Source organism: Phocoena sinus, chromosome 6, assembly GCF_008692025.1.
Source record: "Phocoena sinus isolate mPhoSin1 chromosome 6, mPhoSin1.pri, whole genome shotgun sequence".
Taxonomy (NCBI): domain Eukaryota; kingdom Metazoa; phylum Chordata; class Mammalia; order Artiodactyla; family Phocoenidae; genus Phocoena; species Phocoena sinus.
In genome coordinates this window covers 67,121,961-67,148,901 of record NC_045768.1, presented here as the reverse complement: position 1 = coordinate 67,148,901, position 26,941 = coordinate 67,121,961, and the positions used below count along the sequence as shown (strand labels likewise).

Below are 26,941 nucleotides of genomic sequence, written 5' to 3'. Positions count from 1 at the left end.
TTCTGTGGCCGAATCCTTAAACAAAAGATAAAACCACAAGGCCAGATTCACTCCTATGATGTCAGAATTCCATTACATATACCACCCAACACAGAGGGAGGACATAAAAGGGAAGTTTTCTTATAATTTTATTTTCAAAATATTTTAATCATCAAATATAAATACTGAATTAATTAGGGTTCTTTTCAGGGAATGTGCTCAATTATTCCACAGCTTCAAGATCGTGTAACCTCAGGTACATGGAGCTGCATGCCATAAACTAAACAAAACAAATGAATGAACGTATTTATACTTCTGCCCTCACAAACCTGTGAGCATAACTTAGACTCCCAAAAACTGGTGGACAAAGAAAACCTTTTCTAAAATTCAGGACAAATATAATTGCTAGAATCGAGAAAGAAGAAAAGTAGGATAAAAAAAAGATGTTTTCTATTTTATAGATTTTTCTCTTGGGTGTAATTATAAAGTGACATTCAAGTGCAACCAATGAAGTCCCTATTTTTTTTCTCACAGAATTCAAAGGCATCAGCAAAACCACCTATGTCAGTAATAAAAATAAAAAGTCTTTGACTTTTTAAATGTTATCATACTGTCACAGTGGAATAAAATTAACTTGACAAATGCTCTAAAGGCACATGGTGCAGTTCATTATGTATAACAGCAACAGCAGTGGTTTCCCAGTGTTCATAGAGGCTGCTCCATTAAATTTACCTCCAGTCAATAATTAGGAGTCCACAAATAAACCTGGGCAATTAAATCAATACTGCCAGGCAATTATATTCTAGAGTCCAGGCTCAGTGGCACAAAAAGGCACTATATCAAACTGCAGTATTAAGCAGTCTAATGCCATTTTCAACAGGATTTTTTTTACAATAACTGGACAGAATAAGCATACACCCAGATAATATAGAATGTATATATGTATATCTACATGTGTTAGTCAAAAACTCAGATCTGGTGTCAATAGAGCTTTAGTAAAATTTAATAAAGATTTATACATATCGATTTGTTATTTTTATGTTCATAATTGACGATAAAACTTCCATATTAAAAGGTCATACTTACAAGTTGAATGTTAAAAAATCCACTACAAAGTTTATTTTTATAACTTTCACATTTAAAAAAATAACCTGTAACAATCATTACTGAACTCCTTTGATGTGCCAGGCACTGGGCTGGGTGCTGGGAATGCAACATGATTGAGAAATGGCCTTTCTTCTCAAAAGCAAGAAGGCTTTGCCCAGCACCTGCACATCTGCACTTCAACAACTTGAGGCAAAAGAGTGCGCATCACCTTCTATTACTATTGATAGTAATAGTGTTTCCAGATAATGTTTCAAAAATATATAAAATGGGTACTAAGAATATGAATAATAGTTCATATATTATTTACTTATTCTTGACTTTTCCAAAAACATAGATACTGCACTCACAGAACAATATTTTTTTTGCTATTTTGAGAAATATATTTAAGCTGTTTTTAATCCAGTTCATTTTAAAAACAGACAACAATTAAGTTGAGCAAAAAGAACTATAATGAAAAAGTTTTGGAATATATTACATGCTGTCAGTGATATCAAAACAAAAGTTGGCTATGACTAGAAAAGCAGGGCTCTCACCTGCCAATAAACTGCCCTGATCACTTACAAGAGGGGCACATCCCAACAGACTATATGTGTATTAAAAAAATACTTGAAAGGGAAGAAAAAGTATCACACAGGTCACAGCAGCAGTCTCAATAGACCCCTCAGGGATTTCAGCTCGTCTTGGCCTTGTCATCCTCTATGCAGCTTTCCACTCGGCCCAGAAAATGTCGATAGGAAAATGTTTGAGGGGCCTCTGGTGGAAATTTTTTCATTCTTTCTGCATTGACAGGATGCCAAATCAATATTTACTTCCCACTAACAAGCTGCTCGAGGTCTCAGTAGAAAATATTGTAGAGAATGCAGGAAGACACAGTAATAAACAGCTGTCTGGCTGTGAGGAAAACATGAATTGACTGGAAACAGGTCCATAGTAAAAGGTCACTGAAACCCATGAACTCCTCAGGTGTCCATATCAACTACTAACTTTAAAGACACATAATAAACAATCTCTTTTCCTAAGAGGGCTGAGAGAATGGATCCTTTTCAGTCTAGCAAGCATAGAGGTTGACTCAATAATTTAATTAATGCCTTTGCTAAGACCCATGTTGGCTCCTTCCCAAGGCATTTGCTTCATTTGTTAAGTCCAAAAGTACAAATGGAGAGTTAACTTTCCTGTCTACCTACTAGAATACTTATTTACCTAACAGAAGTAATGTGTCTGTTTACAAAAAATTAGGCATCTAGTAACAAAAAAGTAAGGCTTGGAATTTTTATCTGCAAGTTTTAATATATGAAGTAGAAAAACAAAATACCTGTCCTTCAAGAAGTTTCTGAATGTACAACAGCCATTCCTTGTCATTTTCAGCATCGATCTTTGTCCTTTCGATTTCCTGAAGGAAAAAAATAAAAACACTGTTGTTAATTTCATTTATATGAACTTGATCATACTGTTAGATACTGAATAAATCCAGAGAAATATTGGTGGAATTAGATTCAGCAAAGAGCAGCCTGTCCTTTCAAAGTAGGGAATATTCAAATCGATGCTCTTTAATGTATAAATATCTACCTACATGTGGAAGATAAAGCTATATTTCTACATTTCATAATATAATTCAGGAATGTTTTATTTCTGCCTTCACAGTGGAGCTCACACTGGACTGAGGTGGAGGTGGAAGTGATTAAAATAAAATGAAAAAGAAAATGGAGCTGTATAGAAGAATCATTTATAAGTAACCCTCATAAGATGACATAAAACCTTATACTCAAAACTCTGACTTACCAGTAGATAATTAAGGAGTAATTGTTATAATCACAGACAAAATAGGACATGCATGGTTCTGGTGTACTTAAATGCTTACTCATTTAAAATATCCAATAACTAGCTGATAGGTAAGAGACGCTCCAACTTAAAGTATTGTTAAGTCACTAAATATTTTCAATGCATCAATTTTCAAAGTAAAATATTCTGAAAGTATAATGCATTCACATGTGCAACTGATTATTCAGTTAAAATCATGATTCGGTTTGCAAAAAATGGGCTTTTCAAAAAGGGAAGGATTTGGAAAACATTTGTTGAAATTTACTGTATGCCAAGTATCAGGCTAGGTACTTCGCATAGGTTGTCATAGTGTTTTACGTGAATTTACAAGAGTTCGATGTAGCTTAAAGCATAAAATTCAGGTGGTTTGGGCTCTACTTGGGTAAGTCACTCAACTCTTTAGACCTCTGAAAGATGCAGGCGGCGATCAGTCCAAATAAGCTCGATCTATAATTAAATCTAGTAAATATATCCAGGTGTGTGCACTGAGTCTTCACAGAACAGTGTGTTTTTTTTCCAGGACGACTTCCATTTAAGGTTGTGTGGTATGCATATTTTGGTGCTTGGCATCCCTGGCTCCAAACTGCATCTGCCCAGAGGCCAGGGTGCCATTTCTTCACAGAAATGTGCTAGCTACTCTTTGGGACTAACAAGAGAGATTCTTTTCTAATTAATACACTCAAAGGGGACAACTTTTTCCAATTTGTATACTCAAAGGGGGTTCTTTTTTCTAATCTGTAAGCCCAGCAAGGGCATCTTTTAAGACCACACAAAGGCAGTGATGCTGTCTTCCAGAATATGTATCTGGAACACACACACGTATACACACATATACACATGAGGGATTTTGCTAAGTCTGTTTGTTTTAAAACTTTTAGGAAACAGAGGAGGACTCTACCTTAATTTTTTGTTAGGTTTCTTTTTATCAATCAAATTTTAATTAAATGTCCATAATAAGATACAGTTAACACCCTTGCCTCAGATACTATTATTTCCTGTGTGTCTTATATTTGATACTGTATTTCATAATGCTTTTGTACTTCAAAGTTCAGAATTCACAGACACTGTGGCATAGGTGCTGAAAATAGGAAACTGATAATTCACTATCCTATTCACCCATAGGATGAAAATAATCTCTGCAGGACTCCTTTGACCTCTTTTCTAAGAATTCTTAGCAGTTTAAAAACTTTTACAAGTTGTAGATCTGCTCTATTCCAGAAATTTTTTGAGAAACTGATGGGGGAGGGGTGTTGAAGGATGTTCTCATACAAACATTTAAGTCTATCATTTTATTTAGTCATTGAGCAAATATTTATGGGGAAGCTAAGAGTACCATCATCTCTTTAATCTTTCTAAACAATAAAAAAATCTAATATTTATGTATTAAAGTTCAGAGACTTCACAATAGAACAGGATTGAGTATCCTCCACAGGTTTCACGGAAGACTGTGTATGAGATTCTGCTGTTTATGAGGCAATAACTATCAAAAATGCAGTGCCCTCCTCAGGAGGTACAGAAATGCTACTGAAGACCTATATGTATATGCACATAAATTCACTCAGATGGGAGTATTTTCCCCACTTTAAAGCAATAAATATCTTTTTCTATAACTTGATCAACAATAACTTTGAATTTAGCTAGAAAAGCCAATATATTCACTACATTAAAAAATCTCATGTAGGACGAAAAATCCTCAAATCAATCCTGACCCAGCTAACTAAATCCATTCAAACAGGCTTAATTAAAAATACTAGCTTAAAAGATATATGATGAACTATAGAAGATGGAAGAGACAGGAAAGGATAACTGACTTGAATAACAAGCAAGCAGTTCTAAAGGTTATGTGTACTGGCTTACTTCTGTGTTACATAGTTAAATTTCTCTAAAGGTTTTTTGAGTTGGTTAATACTTTTGATATATCTTTCATTGGTACACTGATATTCTTGCCTTCATTAATATTACCTTAAAGATGAAATTCTAAGAATTATAAAACAAAAATATGTACTTACATTCAATGTGTAACAAGCCCATTATTAATAAATATTTAAGTGAACTTACTTCTTCATCTTCTGTGTCCAATATTTCCTCTAGATCTGACCGTGAAATGTTCAGGATAGATGCTGCCAAGGTCTGGGCTTTATGGGTTGAGGTTTTACAAGCATCCCTGTTTTTCTGCACCTTTTTAAGTTCTCTGATTTGTCGCCTTATTGAATGGACATCATTTTGTAACTCTCTGACCAAAGCCTGCAACATATTGGAAAGAATGTGGGCTCATATGGAAGTCATAAATGAAGAAAAAGCAGTCATAACACAAAAATGTGAAGATACTAATTTTTTATGAAGATACTAATTATTATGAAGATAATAATTTTTTATTAGGATTACTCTGATTTTATTTATATTGGAACATAATGGATTGCTCTTTACTTATTGTCAGAATGCAATAAAAGCTCTCGCAAATGACCACTTAACCAACTTGCTGGATTAACCAAATCTCTCCAATCCGTCTTTCAGATTTGCAACTGTTATCTTGGATGGTGAATACTTGTAGCAGGCAGGCTACTTAGCATCATGCCAGAGCACAACTACTCCCACCAGTTGAGCTGATGCCAATTGTCAGATCTATTTATTCCTAAGTGTGTATATTTGTTGTAACAGGTTAGTTACATAATTATTACATAAATAATGAAATATAACTGCATAAAGAGAGTTGTTCCTATTTTATTAAAACTGGATTAGAAATCTTTGGAAGGATTTGATAAAGCCAGGTGGGTAAAAGTGCAATTAAATTATGTGTACAACAATAAAGGATTGACAAAAATCATAAAAGTCTAGGCTTGCTTCCACAAGAGTCTCTAATTTCTCCCTTTGAGAATACATGCCTATGTGTGCATAAGGAAAAGGTAACTCTTACCCTGGGTGGACAGAGCTCTGGAGCCTGATGCCTGGCTTTGTGGGCTGAGAGCAGGCTAGCTAGATGTTTGGGTTGTTCTCAATCTTTTGCCAGCTTAAGCAATGTTGCAATAAATAATGGTGCTCGTATATACATTTTGCATCCCTAGGATATATCCCTAGAAGTGAAATTGCTGGACCAAAGGGTGTGTATAACTGTAATTTTGAAAGCTGTTTAATTCTCCCTCTCTCCAAGATCATATCAATTTACACCTACACAAAGAACATAGGAAAATACTTGTTTCTCCATACCACTGGCAAAACACCAATCTGGTTTTTCAGTGTAGTTTGTTTCTTTCACTATATTATAAAGTTTCATTTCTCTTATTAAAAATGAAGTTGAGCATCAGCCTTAACAGATAATTATATTTCTTTTGTCTTTTTTTTTCTATTTTTCTTAGTGATTTATAGGAGTTATTTATACTTTAGGGAAATTATAATTGTCTGTTGGGTATTTCTAATCTTCTTCATATTTTGTATTTTTCTTCTGACAGTAATTATAGTATTTTAAACCTAGGAAAAAAATGTAAAAACTTTAATGTACTAAATGAATCTTTTCCTTTCTCACTTTTTTTTTGTTTGTTTGTTTTTGTTTTCTTTTTGCGGTATGCGGGCCTCTCACCGTTGTGGCCTCTCCCGTTGTGGAGCCCAGGCTTGGGACGCGCAGGCTCAGCGGCCATGGCTCACGGGGCCAGCCGCTCCGCGGCATGTGGGATCTTCCCGGACCAGGGCATGAACCCGTGTCCGCTGCATCGGCAGGCGGACTCTCAACCACTGCACCACCAGGGAAGCCCTTACTTTTGAATTTAGTGTGATACTTTAAAATTTACTGTGATACTTTAAAAAGCATTCTCCACAATTTTATATACATATATGTATATTATATATATATATACTCATTTTCAAACCATGATTTTTTCTGCCACTTTTAAGATTTTATTTTTCAGTTTTAAATGTTTTATCCATTTGTAATCATCTAGAAAATTATCACATACAATCATAGTTGTCTCACCACTACCTGTTAAATAGTCCATATTTTCCCCATTGATTTCATGTGTGTTTAGGTCAGGTTCTGAACTTTCTATTCTGTTCCATCTGTCTTCTTATTAGTGAAGCTTTATAGTATATTTTAATTAGTGAGGCTTTATAATAAATGTTATAATCCGGTAGGGGTATCTCCCTTCTATTACCTTTCTTTTCAGATTTTTCTTGGTAATTTTTGTTTGTTTGGGTTTTCACATAAACTTCACATTGAGCTTGTCTAGATCCCCTTCCCCTAAACATTTTACTTGTAATTTTATTTAAATCAAGTTAAATTTTATTTGAATCATGTTAACATTTTAGAATGTTGAGTCTTCCTAATCAAAGACCATGGTATTCCCTTCCAGCTGGTTAAGTCTTTATTTGTGTTTCCGAGGCTCATTTAAAAATTTTCTCTTTGTAGATCTTTTTTTTCCTGGGCCTCTTACTTTTTGGGGGGCACTGATTCTAGTACTGATTGTTGCTTGTATACATAAAGATTGTTAATATATATTAAGCTTACTGAAATTTCTTATTTGTTATGAGTTTTTCAGCTGATTCCTCCTTAGCTTCCAGGAATTGAATGTCTGCAAATATTGATAATTTTACTCCTATTTTCTATATATATATATATATATATTTTTTTTTTTTTGCCATGCTGCACAGCTTATGGAATGTGCGATCTTAGTTCCCTGACCAGGGATTGAACCCAGGCCCTCAGTAGTGAGAGCACAGAGTCCTAACCACTGGACCACCAGGGAATTCCCTATTTTCCAACTTTTATACCTCTAATTTCTTTCTTTTCTTATTGAATTGATTATTAAGTTCCTCCTGAACAATATTAAATAATAATATTGATGGACATACTCAACTTGTTCCTGATTTTAGTGGGAATCTCTCTACTTCATAGGAAATACTATGCCAGATTTTGAGTTGAGAGCTGTATTTTAATATACTAAAAAATACACCTTAATATATTAATATATAATATAGTTTTATATAGGTAACTATCTACTCATCTTATTTTTATTTCTTATAAGAATGGAAACCAAATTGTCTTAAATCCATTTTAGCATCCATATAAACTATATGATTTTTCATCATAAATCTATTAATACAATTTTAAATAATTTTCTTAGTATTGAATTATCCTTGCATCACTGGAATAAACTCCACTTGGTGTGATATATTATTTTTTGATGTGCTGCTGAATTCTATTTGGTAATATTTTATCTGGAATTTCTATATTAGTAAGAGATTGATTCATTTCTTCCAAAAATATTTGGAAAAAATCTTTTCTTTCCATGTTTTACAGTAGTTTTAATGAGATTGAATCTATCTGCTCTTTACTGATGTGGTAGCACTCATCTGAATTTGGCCAAGTATTTATTGCAAAGAAAGATACCTTTTTGGCAAATCATTTTAATTTTCTATTTGTTCTGGAGGGCGTTTTGGTACATCATAATTTTCCTAGAAAATGATCTATTTCATCCAGGCTTCCAAATTTATTTGCAGAGTTGAACTAAGTATTCTGCCATGATTTTTTTTCCCTGTGTCTATGTTTATTGTCACTTACTTGTTATTTTGTATAGTTGTGCTTTCTACTTTCTTAATTAGGTAAGCTAAAGATTCAACCTATTTTATTGCTTCTTACTTTTCTTTTCCAAAAAAAATACTCTTGTATTCATTTATTAATTCCACATTAATTCATTAATTTCTATTTCAATCTTCAGATTCTATTTAATTCTTCAGTTGAATATTTACTTTCATTTATTCTTGTTTGCTAATGTAAATATATAAGGCCATACATTTTTTGAGCACTGTTTTAGCTCTATCCTATGGGTTCTGATAATTCTAGAATGTTATTCTTTTAAAAATATTCTGCAATTTGTTCACATTTCCTTCTTAACCCAATAACTTTTTTTTTTTTAATATTTAAGTGCTAGTGACTGGTTTTCTAGTTTTGTTATTGATTGCAGTTTTATTGCATTATTCTCAGAGATCGTCATCTATACTATTTCTACTTTTCAGAATTAATTGAGGTTTCTTTGTGGTATGTCTTGGGTTGGAATGCCTGAAAATGTGGGGTGGAGATTTGTGTGGGAGAGGGTGCTTAGAAGCAACACCTATTAGAAACTTAGGGAAGCAGGAGCAGGCAGAGGGAAATGTTGATCTGCACTGTGGTTACAACAGAGGCTTCACGCCATCGTGTAAGGAGCTCTGGAGCCCAGATAGCCTTTCAGAGTTGTCTCATCTTTGTTTTTTCCCCCTTATACATGACATGAACTTTTTTTACATCACTATTCTTTATTTGTTTGAGTCCAGAAACTTTACTGAAACATAAACAGGGGATGACATATTAGATCAATTTTCCCTGGTTCATGTTATGTTCTTAGAAGTTTTTTATTTCTGAAAATTGTTTTTGGATTATAGCTTCAATAATTGTCCTGTTCCATCACTCCTTTTCTTCTTTGAAGACTCCAATTATACATGTGTTGAATCTCTGTCATTTACTTCAGAAATCCTTTCTTCCACAGTATGTTTTGTTTAACTGAAGCATAATTAGAATGAAACAGTGCACACATTTTAAGTGATTAGTTTAATGAGCTTTGATAATTGTATGCTTCTGTGTAGCCAACACCCTGTTCAAGATATAGAACATCTCCATACTCAAGAAATTTCCCTGATACTCCTTTCTAGGTCAATTCCTCCCACATCCAGACAGCACTGCTCTGATTTATATCATCCTAGATTAATATTTCCTATTCTAGAATGTCATCTAAATGGAATAATACACTATGTACTCTTTCACGTCTGACTTCTTTTTCTCAACATGGTGGGGATTTTTTGTTTTTGTTTTTTTAAACATTTATTTATTTTGTCGGTGTTGGGTCTTTGTTGCTGCAAGCGGGCTTTCTCTAGTTGCAGCAAGCAGGGGCTACTCTTTGTTGCGGTGCGCGGGCCTCTCATTGTGGTGGCTTCTCTTGTTGCAGAGCATGGGCTCTAGAGCACAAGCTCAGTAGTTGTGGAGCATGGGCTTTGTTGCTCCACGGCATGTGGGGTCTTTCCGGACCAGGGCTCAAACCCGTTTCCCCTGCATTGGCAGGCAGATTCTTAACCACTGCACCACCAGGGAAGTCCTAACGTAGTGTTTTAAATTAGGGATTCATCCATATTGTTTTGTGTATCCGTAACTTGTTCTTTTCCTTTTAATTTATATTAAATGTAATAAGTTCAACAATATTTATACACACATACATTCATATAAAACCCAGAAATATATATTTTTTTCCTGAGATAATTTTATTTATTTTCTTTTACTTCTTTGCTTTGTCTGCCAACTTGCTTTCATTTGTTCCCATGTCTCACCACCTTTTCTCTAAGTTCTTACATTTATTTCCACCTTAAACATGTGCTTTTTGGAGGAAATTATTTCATTAATATTTTTATTCACAGTAAAATATTTTCATCTTCTCTGCAGCAACTATCTGTGGTGAAACTTCTTTTCCTGCCATTTACTTTTCCTGTTTCCTTCCTCCATTCTTATCCTAATCTATTTTTGTTGATACTATGTTGGTTCATTTTTCAGGACTCGTTTTTGAAAGAGAAGAGTTTTTCCAAGATTTCCTATTTGTAGAAAGTTATGTGGCAGAAGGCCCTGTGCTGTGCTGCAGGCTGGTGAAGTTTTATATATGAATCTAATATTTTTTCTGATGAATTCCATTAGCCAGGTTATTTTGGTTATGGTTTGTTTGGTTTTTTATAATATAAGGAATTTTTTTTCTTGGCTGCTATGAGGAAAGCTGCCTCCTGCAGATACACCTTGTCTGTGTTATTCTTCATTAAGTCCTGCCTCCTCCTCTTCTCTGGAAGCAAACTAGTTCTAGGAAGCTCCTACACAAACAGATGCAGACTCATTCCACTATTGCAGACAGGTGATTAGGATGTGTACCTCATGTGACTGTCATCTAAGACTGTATTTTTGCTTGATCTTTCAGAAGTCTACAGCACCTAAGTCTTCTCTCCCTGTTATCTTATTTTTGCTTCCTTTTGGATGTCTTCACCAATCTTACCTGGTTTTGGCTACTCTTCCATGTCTTCTGAAATACAGGGTTTTAACTGTGACCTAGGTTTGCTGTAAAAAGGAACTGAATTTTTGTTTCTTATTCTCCTTGTCTGTCATGTGATTCCAAGGGAGAGAAGGGGAAATGATTTTATCCCTTTATAATCAAGTCAGAATTCTCCAAAGTGCATTTTCCCTTACTATTTTATTATAAAAAATTTCAAACATGCCGACAAGTTTAAAGAAACTCAGTGCACAACCATGTACCCATTACCTATAGGTTACAATTAATTTTGCTATACTTGCTTTATCACATAGCTATCTTCCATCTTATTTTGTTGGTGCATTTCAAAGGAAGTTGCAGACATCTGTACAGTTCCCCCCTAAACACTTCAGCATTCACTTCTTAACTAAAGATCAATATTTATTTATAGTTCTCATTACTATTTTTTGAGGTAAAATTTATATACAGTGAAATGCGTACGTCTTAACTGTATGATTTTATGAATTTTGACAATGAAAACACTGGGTAACTCACACCCAGATCAAAGTAAAGGACATTTCCATCACTCCAGAAAGTTGGCTTATGTCTTTTCCTAGTCAATCCCCATCCTTAGCTCCAAGAGGCAGGCAACAACTCTCTTTTTTTTTAATATATATATCTCTATAGATTAGTTTTGCCTGTTCTATAAATTCTTACAAATGGAGTCATACAGTATGCATAATTTTGTGTTTGGATTCTTTCACTTACAATGTTTTTGCAATTCATCCACATTGTTACATGTATAAGTAGTTCATTTCTTTGTATTGCTGACTTTTATTCCATTACATAATTATAATGTTGTTATACATTTTCCTATAGATGGACACCTGGGCTGTTTCCAGTTCTTGACTATTATGAATAAAACTGCTATGAATATTCCTGTGCATTTTGTGTGTATGTGTGTATACATGTTTTCATTTCTCTTGAGTAAATACCTAGAAGTAGAACTGCTGAGTCATATGGTAGGTGACTGTTTCATTTATTAGAAACTTCTATAGCTTTCCCTTAGAACTTGTGCCACCAATGGATGAAAATTCTCCATTCTCCACATTCTTTCCAACATTTAGTGGCTTACCTATTTTTTCTTGAACTTATTTCTAAGAATTGTATTTTTAAATTTTTATTTATTTATTTATTTTTGAGGTACGCGAGCCTCTCACTGCTGTGGCCTCACCCCTTGCAGAGCACAGGCTCCGGACGCTCAGGCTCAGTGGCCATGGCTCACGGGCCCAGCCGCTCCGCAGCATGTGGGATCCTCCCGGGCCGGGGCACGAACCCGCGTCCCCCGCATCGGCAGGCGGACTCTCAACCACTGCGCCACCAGGCAAGCCCAGAATTGTATTTTTGATGCTATAGTAAGTTGAAAGTTTTTTATTTCATTTTCCAATCGTTTAGTGTTAATATATAAAAACTTTTGATTTTTGTATTTTGACCTTGTATCCTATGAAATGGCTAAACTCTTGTTAATGCTAGTAGCTGTTTTATAAATCTTTAGAATTTTCTATGTAAAGTATCATGTCTCATCAGAGAAACGTACATCAAATTCACAATAAGGTATCACCTCACACCCATTAGGAAGGCTATTATTGAAAAAACAAAAAACATGTTGGCAAGGATGTGGAAAATCTGAAACCCTTGCACACTGTTGGTGGCATTGTAAAGTGGTGCAACTTTAATGAAAAACTGTAGGAGATATTTCAAAAATTAAAAAAAAAAAAGGGAGAGAACTAATATATATCCAGGAATCCCACTTCTGGATATATGCAAAAGAACTGACAGCAAGGTCTTTGCACACTTAGGTTCACAACAGCACTGTTCACAATAGCCAAGAGTTAAAAGCAAGCCAAATGTCCACTGATGGATGAATGGACAAACAAAATGTGGTATATATGTACAATAGTATATTATTCAGCTTTAAAAAGGAAGGAAATCCTGTCACATGCTCCCAAATGGATGAACCTTGAAGACATTATGCTAAGTAAAATAAGCCAGTCACAAAAAGTCAAACACTGCATGATTCCACATATATGAGGTATCTAAAGTGTGACTACATCCACAGAAACAGATTTATCATTGTAAATAGAAATTTAAAAATAGTATTTTAAAATATATTCTTACTTGTAAAGTCTACTTTATTTTGTATGTTGACCTTGTTCTGAACTTGTTGCTGAATTATCTGGTTAGTTCTAATAGTTTATGACTTGATTCTCTTGAATTTCCTAGATCCACAAACATGTCATTAACAATCAAAGTTTAGCTGTATATGTTCAATTCATTTTGGGGAAGGAGAAGAGGAGTTGTTTTATAGTTTATGGATTTTTTCCTTTTATCTTTATTAAGGCCATTAAAAATTTTCTTTGAGTTTATTTATTTATTTTCTAGTATCTTGAGTTGAAAATTAAATTTTGGCTGAATTTCAAAGGTTTTGATATTTCACTGTAGTTCATAAACTGACTTTTTATTTCCTCCTTAACCCAAAATCATATAGATGAGTTTGGAATTTCTAAGTGGATAGAAACATTTGGCCACTTATTTTGTAAAATCATAATTATATTATACCCTACTCAGGGTACATAGCCTAAATGATTTTTGCTTTTTTTGAACTTGTTGAACTTTGTGGCATAAGATGTATGTTCCACAGGGGTGAATGTTCCACAGGGGTTTGAAAAGAAAGTAGCCTTGCTCACATTTTCTCTATTTGAATTGTTGATTTCTGAATATAATATAGATTAAATATACTAGAAGATAGTAAATACACTTGTGGATTCATTGATTTCCTTTTGTAATTTCACCAAATTTTGCTTAATGTTGTCAGGTACACAAAAATTCATGAATTTTATATTTTCTTTGCAAACTATCCATTTTTATCAACATGAAATTACCCTCTTTATCCTTATTAATGGTTTTTTCTTTAATTTTGTCTCAAAGTAATATTGTTATATTTTCTTTTTGTTAGCATTTACCTGGAACATATTCAATTGTGTGCTGGCAAACAAGCTCTTTTTTCAGGGGACAGCTATGACTTGTAATGCTTGTCAATTTCTATGGCATTAAGTACTTGTACCATGATTGATTTCAAGCAACAAACATGAAGGAGATGCTGGAAAGAGATACGCAAAATCGATCTCACAAGCTGGTACAAGCTAGTTGCAGGATATCATAATTTTATTCTTTATTTTTTTAGCTTTAGGGATCGTTATGTTTTAGGTGCATCTCTTTCACAATCTCATAGTCTCTCTTTTTTTCTTTTTTTAAAATACATTTCAACTTTATTACGTATATTGTGATTATTGGTATGTTTGGATCATCCTATCTTTTTTATTTACCATGTCTCTTATATACTGTTCCTCTCCTTTGTTCTGTCTTTCCTTCTTCCCTTCCTTCCATTCTTCTTCCTGGCTTGTGTTGAATTTATGGAGCTTTCTTTATTTTTTTTTTTAATTTCTTCTAATTCTTTAAAAATTAAATACTCAATTCCTATTCTTGTGGTCACCTTTAAAACTTCTGAACATATATTTAATATTATTCAAGCATTTAATTTGATTAATTTAATAAACTAATTTTGAATCAATATCTAGAGTTTCTTATCCTCCACATGTTCCACCAAAGCAAAAAAGAAACTTAACTCTTCCAACCACCCCCTCCTCCTAACTTCTGTTACTGTAAACATTAACATCAACAGTTATGTAGGTTTTACTAGTGTGTTTGTTTTCCATTGTTTCATATGTTCTAAAGATCGACAGAGTCCCATTTGGGCAGAAAAACTTGAAGAAGTGAAAAGATAAACTATTTTAATATAAACAGGAAAAGAGCAGACTTTGAGAAAGAATAGGGCTTGCAGTATTCAAGGAACACCAAGAAAGTCAGTATGGTGAAAGAGGAATCAGTGAGGTGACATGTAGTAGAAAGTGAAGTCACAGAAGTAACAACAAGACTAATCATGGAAGCCTTGCAGGGCAGTGAAGACGTTTCATTCTATTGTGCAATGAGGAGTCATGAGACAAATTTGAGCAAGGGAGTGACACGATATGTTTTCAGTTTTAAAAGAACCATTCTAACCAAAAAATGGAGAAAAAGATTGTCTGGAGCAAGAGCTGAAGAGGGAGATGAGCTAGGAGAGTATGCAGAGGTACAAGCAAGAGGTAGTGATAACCTGGACAGTAGCAGTGTTGAAAAGCAGCAGAATTCTGGATCGATTTTCAAATAACGGCCCACAGGATTTGATGAGGGATTAGACATGCAATGTGAAAGAAAGAGAAAAGACAAGGATGATTCGAGGTTTGGGGCCCCACCACCCGGATGACTGGTGAAAAAGCAAATCCTGAGACAAAGAACACTATAACGGAAGTAAGACTGGGAGGAGTACAGATTCCAGTGGTTTGTAGGCTTAGTAATGAAAAAAAAAAAGAGAAAAATTTTTTCAGGTTACTTCTGCTTTCTCAGTGAAATAAGAAGCTGAGATTAAGGCACTAAGGAGGGGGTAGATGCTAGAGGTCTAAGAAGATAGGAGAAAGGAATGTTGGGGAAACTTGGGGGCTAAATGTACTGGGAAAGTATAACAGTCTTACACAGAGTGTTGAGGTCCCACCTGAAGTTCTTGGTTATGAACTTAAATTAAGACCAATCAGCATGGTTGTGTTTTTCTTTAGAGACATTCAGCTGCTTGGGTCCAGAAGAAAAGTGGGTAGAGATTCAAAACAAAATAGGCATGGATTTTTTCCATGTGAATATGACAGAGGGACAGATGAGCAGACTTGAGGATATATGTTAAAAAGTGACAATGACAGAACATGGAGTACTTGCTTCATGAGGAGGGAAGTGAAAGCATAATGGAAAAGAAGGTGGTAATAATTAGGGGAAAGTGGTAAGGTCAATGAATTTCAGTTTGTAATCATGTCAGAGAATTGCTGGAGTGTAAGTACAAAAAGACATGGGGGTCAAAGAATAAGATGCTAGAAACAGAGATTCTGGAGTTGATGCAGTTATTGGTAATGACAAGGCCAAGAGTAATATTTCTTAATGGAAACACTTTTGGTATTGTGGAGATGACAATTTTTTTTACTGTGTGGGACTAACCTTCACAATGCAGGATGTTTAGCATCTCTGGCCAATGGGCACTGCATATCAGTAGCACCTCCTAGTCAGTGTGACAACCCAAAGCACCCACACATTTCCAAATGCTCCATAAGGTGGGTGATCCTTCCTTAATTCAGAACCAAGGGTCAGGGATATGATCATGAGACTAATCACTGGAACTGAATATGGTGAAGAATTGAGAGGCTAGGGTGCTGGATGACCTACATGGATAGGAGGTCATCCAAAATCATAACAGAATCGTGTCGGAGAGAAAGACTGTGAACCAGGTGAAAAGCTGTATGACTAACCTTCTACAATGAGGTACAAACAGATATGGTGGTGATTATATGTTCCAATGGACTTCTGAGATCTATTTCAATAATTTCTTAATCTTATGCATCCCAAGAGAATATCTAAATAGGGTTGAATAATATCGGGATTCCAGGATCCACCCTCACGTACCACTAGAGTGTCATTATAAAGAGGTACAACAGGGACTTCCCTGGTGGCGTAGTGGTTAAAAATCTGCCTGCGAATGCAGGGGACATGGGTTCAAGCCCTGGTCCAGGAAGATCCGATAGGTCGCCGAGCAACTAAGCCCGTGTGCCACAACTACTGAGCCTGCTCTCTAGAGCCCATGAGGCACAACTACTGAAGCCTGCATGCTGCAACTACTGAAGACCGCGAGCCGCAACTACTGAAGTCCATGCACCTTGAGCCCGTGCTCTGCAACAAGAGAAGCCACTGCAATGAGAAGCCCACACACCACAAAGAGCAGCCCCTGCTTGCTACAACTAGAGAAAGCCCGCACGCAGCAACGAAGAGCCAACACAGACAAAAATGAATAAATAAATAAATAAATACACTTTATATATATATATATGTGTGTGTGTGTATATATATATGTATATATATATGTAAAGAGGTATGACAAATGACTGGATAAAGAAGATGTGGTACTGGGGCTTCCCTGGTGGTGCAGTGGTTGAGAATCCGCCTGCCAATGTGGCGGACACAGGTTCGAGCCCTGGTCCAGGAAGACCCCACATGTCGTGGAGCCTGCGCTCTAGAGCTCGTGTGCCACAACTGCTGAGCCCGCATGCCACAACTACTTGCCTCATGTGCCTGGAGGCCATGCTCTGCCACAGGAGAAGCCCCCTCAATGAGAGGCCCATGCACTGCAACGAGGAGTGACTCCCACTTGCTGCAACTAGGGAAAGCCCATGCGTAGCAACAAAGACCCAACACAGCCAAAAATAAATAAATTTAAAAAAATTTCAAATAAATAAATAACACCTGAAATGATCCTTATGAACAAAAACAACAAAAAGATGTGGTACATATATACAATAGAATATTATTCAGCCATAAAAAGGAATGAAATAATGCTATTTGTAGCAACATGGATGGACCTAGAGATCATTATACTAAGTGAAGTATGCCAAATATTACACGATATCGCTTATATGTGGAATCTTAAACAATGATACAAATGAACTTACGTACAAAACAGAAACAGACTCACAGACACAGAAAATAAACTTATGGTTACCAAAGGGGAAAGGGGTGAGGGATAAATTAGGAGTTTGGGATTAAAATATACTCACTACTATATATAAAATAGATAACCAACAAGCACCTACTGTATAGCACCTACTTGATACTTGATATCAAGTATCAAGATACTTGATATCTTGTAATAATCTATAATGGAAGAGAGTGTAAAAAAAGTATATATATTTTTAATATATATTTATGATTGAGTCACTTTGCTGTACATCTGAAACTAACTCTACATTGTAAATCAACTATATTTCAACAAAAATTTTAAAAACCCGTAAGTTAAAAAAAGAGGTACCAAAATGAGGTAGAATCAAACGTTACATAGCACACATATGAAGCAGTGCTGTTACTAAATATTGTACACTATATACTTTCACTTCAAATGCCTTAATTAATAGTTCTTTTCACAAGAAAAAAATTTTGTACCTATGTATGATGATGGATGTTAACTAGTCTTATTATGGTGATCATTTTGCAATACATACATTGAATCATTATGTTGCATACCTGAAACTAATACAATGTTATATATCAACTATATCTCAATTTTTAAAACTGTTACAATTTTAAATTACAGTATTTGTTAGGAAAAAAGGGGACAATATTAGGATAGCTATAGACATTTACTCATTTAAAAGCAGTAATCCTGTATAAATATGCATATCATCAATATTGCTTCCATCCTTTACTTGTCAACTATAGGCAAACTAATTCAAAATACTTTGAACTGCCATTCTACAAATAGGATGCATATTAGTTTTTAGCAATGTTGCCATCAGCTGGCTAAAAGCAACATAGGTGTATTTGGAAAAAAAAAAGTCTCCAGTATTACAAAATGTTACGTTATTTGGTTGAAATATACTTCATGATGCTTGAATATTCCTCTTCCCTTCCCAATTATACCTTTCAGATACATAGTACAGTCTCATTGCATTAAGTTCATTGAAATGTTTTACCTTCCACCCATATATCCAAGTTAAGTTTTTGTTTTCATATTATCACACTTGCCTTCTGTATATATGCTGGGTCTCTGCTTGTTTTCAACTCTGGGTGCAACTTCGATCTGGATTTTATTTTTATTTCCCTTCCATCTACTGCAAAATTGCCTTCTCTTACTAGTTCAAGATACGCTCAGTTCTTCTCTAAGCAACTTTTTTTAAACATCTTTATTGGAGTATAATTGCTTTACAATGTTGTGATTGTTTACGTTGTATAACAAAGTGAATCAGCTATATGTTTACATAAATCCCCATAAACCCTCCCTCTTGTGTCTCCCTCCCATCCTCCCTATCCCACCCTTCTAGGTGGTCACAAAGCACAAAGCTTATCTCTCTGTGCTGTGCAACTGCTTCCCACTAGCCATCTATTTTACATTTGGTAGTGTATATATGTCAATGCTACTCTCTCACTTTGTCCCAGCTTACCCTTGCCCTTCCCCATGTCCACAAGTCCATTCTCCATATCTGCATCTTTATTACTGTCCTGCCCCTAGGTTCATCAGAACCATTTTTTTTTTGGATTCCATATATACCTGTTAGCATACGGTATTTGTTTTTCTCTTTCTGACTTACTTCACTCTGTATGACAGACTCTAGGTCCACCTCACTACAAATAACTCAATTTCATTTCTTTTTATGGCTGAGTAATATTCCATTGTGTATATGTGCAACATCTTTTTTATCCATTCATCTGTCGATGGACACTTAGCTTCCTTCCATGTCCTGGTTATCGTAAATAGAGCTGCAATGAACACTGTGGCACATGATTCTTTTTGAATTATGGTTTTCTCAGGGTATATGCCTAGTAGTGGGATTTCTGGGTCTTATGGTAGTTCTATTTTTAGTATTTTAAGGAACCTCCATACTGTTCTCCATAGTGGCTGTATCAATTTACATTCCAACCAACAGTGCAAGAGGGTTCCCTTTTCTCCACACCCTCTCAACCATTTATTGTTTGTAGATATTTTGATGATGGCCATTCTGACCAGTGTGAGGTGATACCTCATTGTAGTTTTGATTGGCATTCCTCTAATGATTAGTGATGTTGAACATCCTTTTATGTGTTAGTTGGCAATCTGTGTTTCTTATTTGGAGAAATGTCTACTTAGGTCTTCTGTCTATTTTTGGATTGGGTTGTTTGTTTTTTTGATATTGAGCTGCATGAACTGCTTGTATATTTTGGAGATTAATCTTTTGTCAGTTGCTTCATTTGCAAATATTTTCTCCCATTCTGAGGGTTGACTTTTTGCTTTGTTTATGATTTCCTTTGCTGTGCAAAAGCTTTGAAGTTTCATTAGGTCCCATTTGTTTATTTTTGTTTTTATTTCCATTTCTCTAGGAGGTGAGTCAAAAAGGATCTTGCTGTGATTTATGACATAGAATGTTCCGCCTGTTTTCCTCTAAGAGTTTATACTGCCTGGCCTTACATTTAGGTCTTTAATCCATTTTGAGTTTATTTTTGTATACGGTGTTAGGGAGTCTTCTAATTTCATTCTTTTATGAGTACCTGTACAGTTTTCCCAGCACCACTTATTGAAGAGGCTATCTTTTGTCCATTGTATATTCTTGCCTCCTTTATCAAAGATAAGGTGATCATATGTGTGTGGGTTCATCTCTGGGCTTTCTATCCTGTTCCATTGATCTATATTTCTGTTTTTGTGCCAGTACCATACTGTCTTGATTACTGTAGCTTTATAGTACAGTCTGAAGTCAGGGAGCCTGATTCCTCCAGCTCTGGTTTTCTTTCTCAAGATTGCTTTGGCTATTCGGGGTCTTTTGTGTTTCCATACAAATTGTGAAATTTTTTGTCTACTTCTGTGAAAAATGTCATTGGTACTTTGATGGGGATTGAATTGAATCTGTAGATTGCTTTGGGTAATACAGTCATCTTCACAATGTTGATTCTTCCAATCCAAGAACATGGTGTATCTCTCCATCTGTTAGTAGCATCTTTAATTTCTTTTTCAACAGTGTCTTATAGTTTTCTGCATACAGGTCTTCTGTCTCCTTCAGTAGGTTTATTCCTAGGTATTTTATTCTTTTTGTTGCAATGGTCAATGGGAGTGTTTCCTTAATTTCTCTTTCAGATTTTCCATCATTAGTGTATAGGAATGCAAGAGATTTCTGTGCGTTAATTTTGTACCCTGCTACTCTACCAAATCCATTAATTAGCTCTAGTAGTTTTCTGGTAGCATTTTTAGGAGTCTCTATGTATAGTATCATGTCATCTGCAAACAGTGACAGTTTTACTTCTTCTTTTTCTTTTATTTCTTTTTCTTCTCTGATTGCTGTGGCTAAAACTTCCAAACTATGTTGAATAATAGTGGTGAGAGTGGGCAACCTTGTCTTGTTCCTGATCTTAGTGGAAATGGTTTCAGTTGTTCACCATTGAAAATGATATTGGCTGTGGGTTTGTCATATATGACCTTTATTATGTTGAGGTAGGTTCCCTCTATGCCTACTTTCTGGAGAGTTTTTATCATAAATGGGTGTTGAAGTTTGTTGGAAGCTTTTTCTGCATCTATTGAGATGGTCATATGGTTTTTATTCTTCAAATTGTTAATATGGTGTATCACATTGATTGATTTGCGTACATTGAAGAATCCTTGCATTCCTGGGATATACCCCACTTGATCATGGTGTATGATCCTTTTAATGTGCTGCTGGATTCTGTTTGCTAGTGTTTTGTTGAGGATTTTTGCATACATGTTAATTGGTGATATTGGCCTGCAGTTTTTTTTTGTGACATTTTTGTCTGGTTTTGGTATCAGGGTGATGGTGGCCTTGTAGAATGAGTCTGGGAGTGTTCCTCCCTCTGCTATATTTTGGAAGTGTTTGAGAAGGATAGGTGTTAGCTCTTCTCTAAGTGTTTGATAGAATTCACCTGTGAAGCCATCTGGTCCTGGGCTTTTGCTTGTTGCAAGATTTTTAATCAAATGTCAATTTCAGTGCTTGTGATTGGTCTGTTTATATTTTCTATTTCTTCCTGGTTCAGTCTTGGAAGGTTGTACTTTTCTAAGAATTTGCCCATTTCTTCCACGTTGTCCATTTAATTGCCATACAGCTGCTTGTAGTAATCTCTCATGATCCTTTGTATTTCTGCAGTGTCAGCTGTTCCTTCTCCTTTTTCATTTCTAATTCTGTTAATTTGAGTCTTCTCCCTTTTTTTCTTGATGAGTCTGGCTAATGGCTTATCAATTTTGTTTATCTTTTCAAAGAGCTAGCCTTTAGTTTTATTGATCTTTGCTACTGGTTCCTTCATTTCTTTTCCATTTACTTATGCTCTGATCTTTATGATTTCTTTTCTTCTGCTAACTTTGGGGTTTTTTTTTCTCTAATTGCTTTAGGTGTAAGGTTAGGTTGTTTATTTGAGATATTTCTTGTTTCTTGGGGTAGGATTTTATTGCTATAAACTTCCCTCTTAGAACTGCTTTTGCTGCGTCCCACAGGTTTTGGGTCATCATGTTTTCATTGTCATTTGTTTCTAGGTATTTTCTGATTTCCTCTTTGATTTCTTCAGTGATCTCTTTGTTATTTAGTAGTGTATTGTTTAGCCTCCATGTGTTTGTATTTTTTACAGATTTTTTCCTGTAATTGATTTCTAGTCTCATAGTGTTGTGGTCAGAAAAGATACTTGATATGATTTCAATTTTCTTAAATTAACCATGGCTGGATTTGTGACTGAAGATATGGTCTATCCAGGAGAATGTTCCATCAGCACTTGAGAAGATAGTGTATTCTGCTATTTTTGGATGGAATGTCCTATAAATATCAATTAAGTCCATCTTGTTTAATGTGTCATTTAAAGCTTGTGTTTCCTTATTCATTTTCATTTTGGATGATCCGTCCATTGGTGAGAGTGGGATGTTGAATTCCTCTACTATTATTGTGTTACTGTCGATTTCCCCTTTTATGGTTGTTATCATTTGCCTTATGTATTGAGGTGGTCCTATGTTGGGTGCATAAATATTTACAATTGTTATATCTTCTTCTTGGATTGATCCCTTGATCATTATGTAGTGTCTTTCTTTGTCTCTTCTAATAGTGTTTATTTTACAGTCTATTTTTGGGACTGCCCTGGTGGCACAGTGGTTCAAAATCTGCCTGTCAATGCAGGGGACACAGGTTCGGGCCCTGGTCCAGGAAGATCCCACATGTCGCAGAGCAACTAAGCCCATATGCTACAACTACTGAGCCTGCGCTCTAGAGCCCGCAAGCCACAAGTACTGAGCCCGCATACCTAGAGCCCATGCTTGGCAACAAGAGAAGCCACTGCAATGAGAAGCCCGCTCACTGCAACGAAGAGCAGTCCCCACTCACCACAACTACAGAAAGCCCTCCCGCAGCAATGAAGACCCAACGCAGCCAAAAATAAATAAATAAAGTCTATTTTGTCTGATATTAGAATTGCTACTCCAGGTTTATTTTAAGTTCCATTTGTATGGAATATTTTTTCAATCCCCTCACTTTCAGTCTGTATGTCTCCCTAGGTCTGAAGTGGGTCTCTTCTAGACAACATATATATGGGTCTTGTTTCTGTATCCATTCAGCCAGTCTATGTCTTTTGGTTGGAGGATTTAATCCATTTACATGTAAGGTAATTATCGATATGTATGTTCTTATTACCATTTTCTTAATTGTTTTGGGTTTGTTTTTGTAGGTCTTTTCCTTCTCTTGTGTTTCCTGCCTACAGAAGTTCCTTTAGCATTTGTTGTAAAGCTGGTTTGGTGGTGCTGAATCCTCTTAACTTTTGCTTGTCTGTAAAGGTTTTAATATCTCTGTTGAATCTGAATGAGACCCTTGCTGGGTAGAGTAATCTTGGTTGTAGGTTTTTCCCTTTCATCACTTCAAATATGTCCTGCCACTCCCTTCTGGCTTGCAGAGTTTCTGCTGAAAGATCAGCTGTTAACATTACGGGGATACCCCTGTATATTATTTGTTGCTTTTCCCTTACTGCTTTTAATATTTTTTCTTTGTATTTAATTTTTGATTGTTTGATTAATATGTGTCTTGGCATGTTTCTCCTTGGATTTATCCTGTTTGGAACCTCTGCGCTTCCTGGACTTGACTATTTCCTTTCCCACGTTAGGGAAGTTTTCGAATACAATCTCTTCAAATATTTTCTCAGACCCTTTTTTTCCTCTTCTTCTGGAACCCCTATAATTCAAATGTTGGTGCGTTTAATGTTGTCCCAGAGGTCTCTGATACTGTCCTCAATTCTTTTCATTCTTTTTTCTTTATTCAGCTCTGCAGTAGTCATTTCCACTATTTTATCTTCCAAGTCAATTATCCGTTCTTCTGCCTCAGTTATTCTGCTATTGATTCCTTCTAGAGAATTTTTAATTTCACTTATTGTGTTGTTCATCATTGTTCGTTTGCTCTTTAGTTCTTCTAGGTCCTTGTTAAACGTTTCTTGTATTTTCTCCATTCTATTTCCAAGATTTGGACATCTTTACTATCATTACTCTGAATTCTTTTTCAGGTAGACTGCCTATTTCCTCTTCATTTGTTTCGTCTGGTGGGTTTTTACCTTGCTCCTTCATCTGCTGCATATTTCTCTATCTTCTCATTTTGTTTAACTTACTGTGTTTGGGGTCCTCTTTTCACAGGCTGCAGGTTCGTAGTTCCTGTTGTTTTTGGTGTCTGCCCCCAGTGGGTGAGGGTGGTTCAGTGGCTTGTGTAGGCTTCCTGGTGGAGGGGTATGGTGCCTGTGTTCTTCTGGGTGGGGCTGGATCTTGTCTTTCTGATGGGCAGGGCCATGTCCAGTGGTGTGTTTTGGGGTGTCTGTGAACTTAGTATGATTTTAGGCAGCCTCTCTGCTAATGGGTGGGGTTGTGTTCCTGTCTTGCTAGTTGTTTGGCATGGGGTGTCCAGCACTGAAGTTTGCTGGCTGCTGGGTGCAGCTGGGTCTTAGCGTTGAGAAGGAGATTTCTGGAAGAGCTCTCGCCGACTGATATTAGCTGGGGCCAGGAGGTCTCTAGTGGTCCAATGTCCTGATCTCAGCCCTCCCACCTCAGAGGCTCAGGCCTGACACCAGCCTAGAGCACCAAGACCCTGTCAGCCACACAGCTCTGAAGAAAAGGGTGAAAAAAAGAAAGAAAAATAAATAAATAAAAATTTTAAAATCATAATAAATAAATAAAAAGAAAAACATTATTAAAATGAAAAAATAAAAAAGGAATAATTTAAAAAGAGCAACTAAACCAGTAAACAAATCCACCAATGATCACATGCACTAAACTAAGATAAACATAAAAATTAGAAACAATCAGCCGCAGACAGCAAATCCCAAGTCTATAGTTGCTTCCAAAGTCCAGTGCCTCAATTTGGGATGATTCGTTGTCTGTTTAGGTATTCCAGAGATGCAGGGTACATCAAGTTGATAGTGGAGATTTAATCCGCTGCTCCTGAGGCTGCATGGAGAGATTTCCCTTTTTCTTCTCTGTTTTCACAGCTCCTGGGGTTCAGCTTTGGTTTTGGCCCCTCCTCTGTGTGTAGGTTGCCCTCACGCATCTGTTCCCCGCCCAGACAGGAGGGGGTTAAATCAGTGGCTTTTTAGGGGGCTCTTGCTCATTCAGGCTGGTGGGAGGGAGGGGTACGCTAGTTATAACTGGAATGAGGGGTGAGCTTGTGGCCGCAGAGCCATGATGCTGCAAGAGCCTGGGGCACGCCGTTTGTTCTCCAAGGGAAGTTGTCCCTGGATCACAGGACCCTGGCAGTAGCGGGCTGCACTGGCTCCCGGGAGGGGAGGTGTGGATAGTGACCTGTGCTTGCACACAGGCTTCTTAGTGGCTGCAGCAGCAGCACTAGCGTTTCATGCCCGTCTCTGGGTTCCAAGCTGATGGCCACAGCTTGCGCCCGTCTCTGGAGCTTGTTTAGGCAGTGCTCTGAATCCTCTCTTCTTGCGCACCCCAAAACAATGGCCTCTTGCCTCTTAGGGAGGTCCAGACTTTTTCCCAGACTCCCTCCCGGCTAGCTGTGGTGCACTAGCCCCCTTCAGGCTGTGTTCATGCAGCCAACACCAGTCCTCTCCCTGGGATCTGACCTCCGAAGCTCAAGCCTCAGCTTCCAGCCCCCACCCGCCCTGGCGGGTGAGCAGACAAGCCTCTCGGGCTGGTGAATGCTGGCCAGCACCGATCCTCTGTGTGGGAATCTCTCTGCTTTGCCCTCTGCACCCCTGTTGCTGCACTCTCCTCCGTGGCTCCAAAGCTCCCCCCACCCACCCACCCCCGTCTCCACCAGTGAAGGGGCTTCCTAGTGCAGGGAAACTTTTCCTCCTTCACAGCTGCCTCCCAGAGGTGCAGGTCCCATCCCTACTCTTTTGTCTCTGTTTTTTCTTTTGCCCTACCCAGGTACATGGGGAGTTTCTTACCTTTTGGGCAGGCTGAGGTCTTCTGCCAGCGTTCAGTAGGTGTTCTGTAGGAGTTTTTGCACATGTAGATGTATTTCTGATGTATTTGTGGGGAGGAAGGTCATCTCCATGTCTTACTCCTCCGCCATCTTGAAGGTCCCCCCCTAAGCAACTTTAAAACTCCCAAATTGTGCAAAACTTTTAAAATACTCCAATGTTAAAAACAATAGAAGCTTAAAAAAGTTTCACTCTGCTTGCATCAGTTGAATAATGGCTATCACTTATTGTCAAGGTAAGTAAAAACACTGTATGGCACAAAATAAGCATTCAATTAATGTTAACTGAATTTCTAAAAATTTATGTCAGCCTTCTTAAACTTCTTGGAATATCATGGGCTAGGAATTGTCCCAATATTTGATTATATTTTCAAAGTAAAAGTCTTTCTTAGATTTACATCTCAACTTAAAGTCACTATGTTTTTCAATATTATAATTTATTGTAAGCAGTGAGCAATAGTGTTAGAGCGAAAGACAGCAAGCTATTTCATTCCAGTCTTATTAAGATCTAGTTTTCCAGTCTTTTTAATGAGTCTTGATCTGTGTTAGCAAACTACAAAAAGTTTTGAATTTCACTGAATCATAATGGACTGATTAGATTTTTCAGTAAGATTTGATTATTATGATGAAGGTTATAACTGGCTGCTCCAATACTGTGGAGTCACTCCTACCATCATAGTTTCTTGGAGAAGTAAAGTCTTTTTTTTTAACAGCTTCCTAAACAGCTTTATCAAGATATAATTTACATATTTTAAAGTTCACCCACTTAACGTAATATATTTTTATTAAAAACTTGTCTTTAAAAACAGCTGTCATTTACCTTTCTTATATAATGATAGGACAGAAAGAGTTAACTCAAATAGGATTTTATTATAAAACTGTTTAAAAATCATAATTAAGAAGTGATGTCACCAA

The 26,941-nt window shown here is 36.3% G+C and overlaps 1 protein-coding gene across 6 annotated transcripts in view; it reads right to left on the bottom strand.

Annotated features, from left to right (window-relative positions):
- Positions 1-26,941, bottom strand: part of CNTLN (centlein) — a 331,161-nt gene that overhangs the window by 10,622 nt on the left and 293,598 nt on the right. For all 6 annotated transcript variants that reach the window (XM_032635110.1, XM_032635111.1, XM_032635112.1 and 3 more), the window contains 2 exons: positions 4,963-5,148; positions 2,399-2,476 (listed from right to left, as the gene is read on the bottom strand). In XM_032635110.1, the coding sequence (XP_032491001.1) occupies positions 2,399-2,476; positions 4,963-5,148 (264 nt within the window). The remainder of the gene's footprint in view (positions 1-2,398; positions 2,477-4,962; positions 5,149-26,941) is intronic.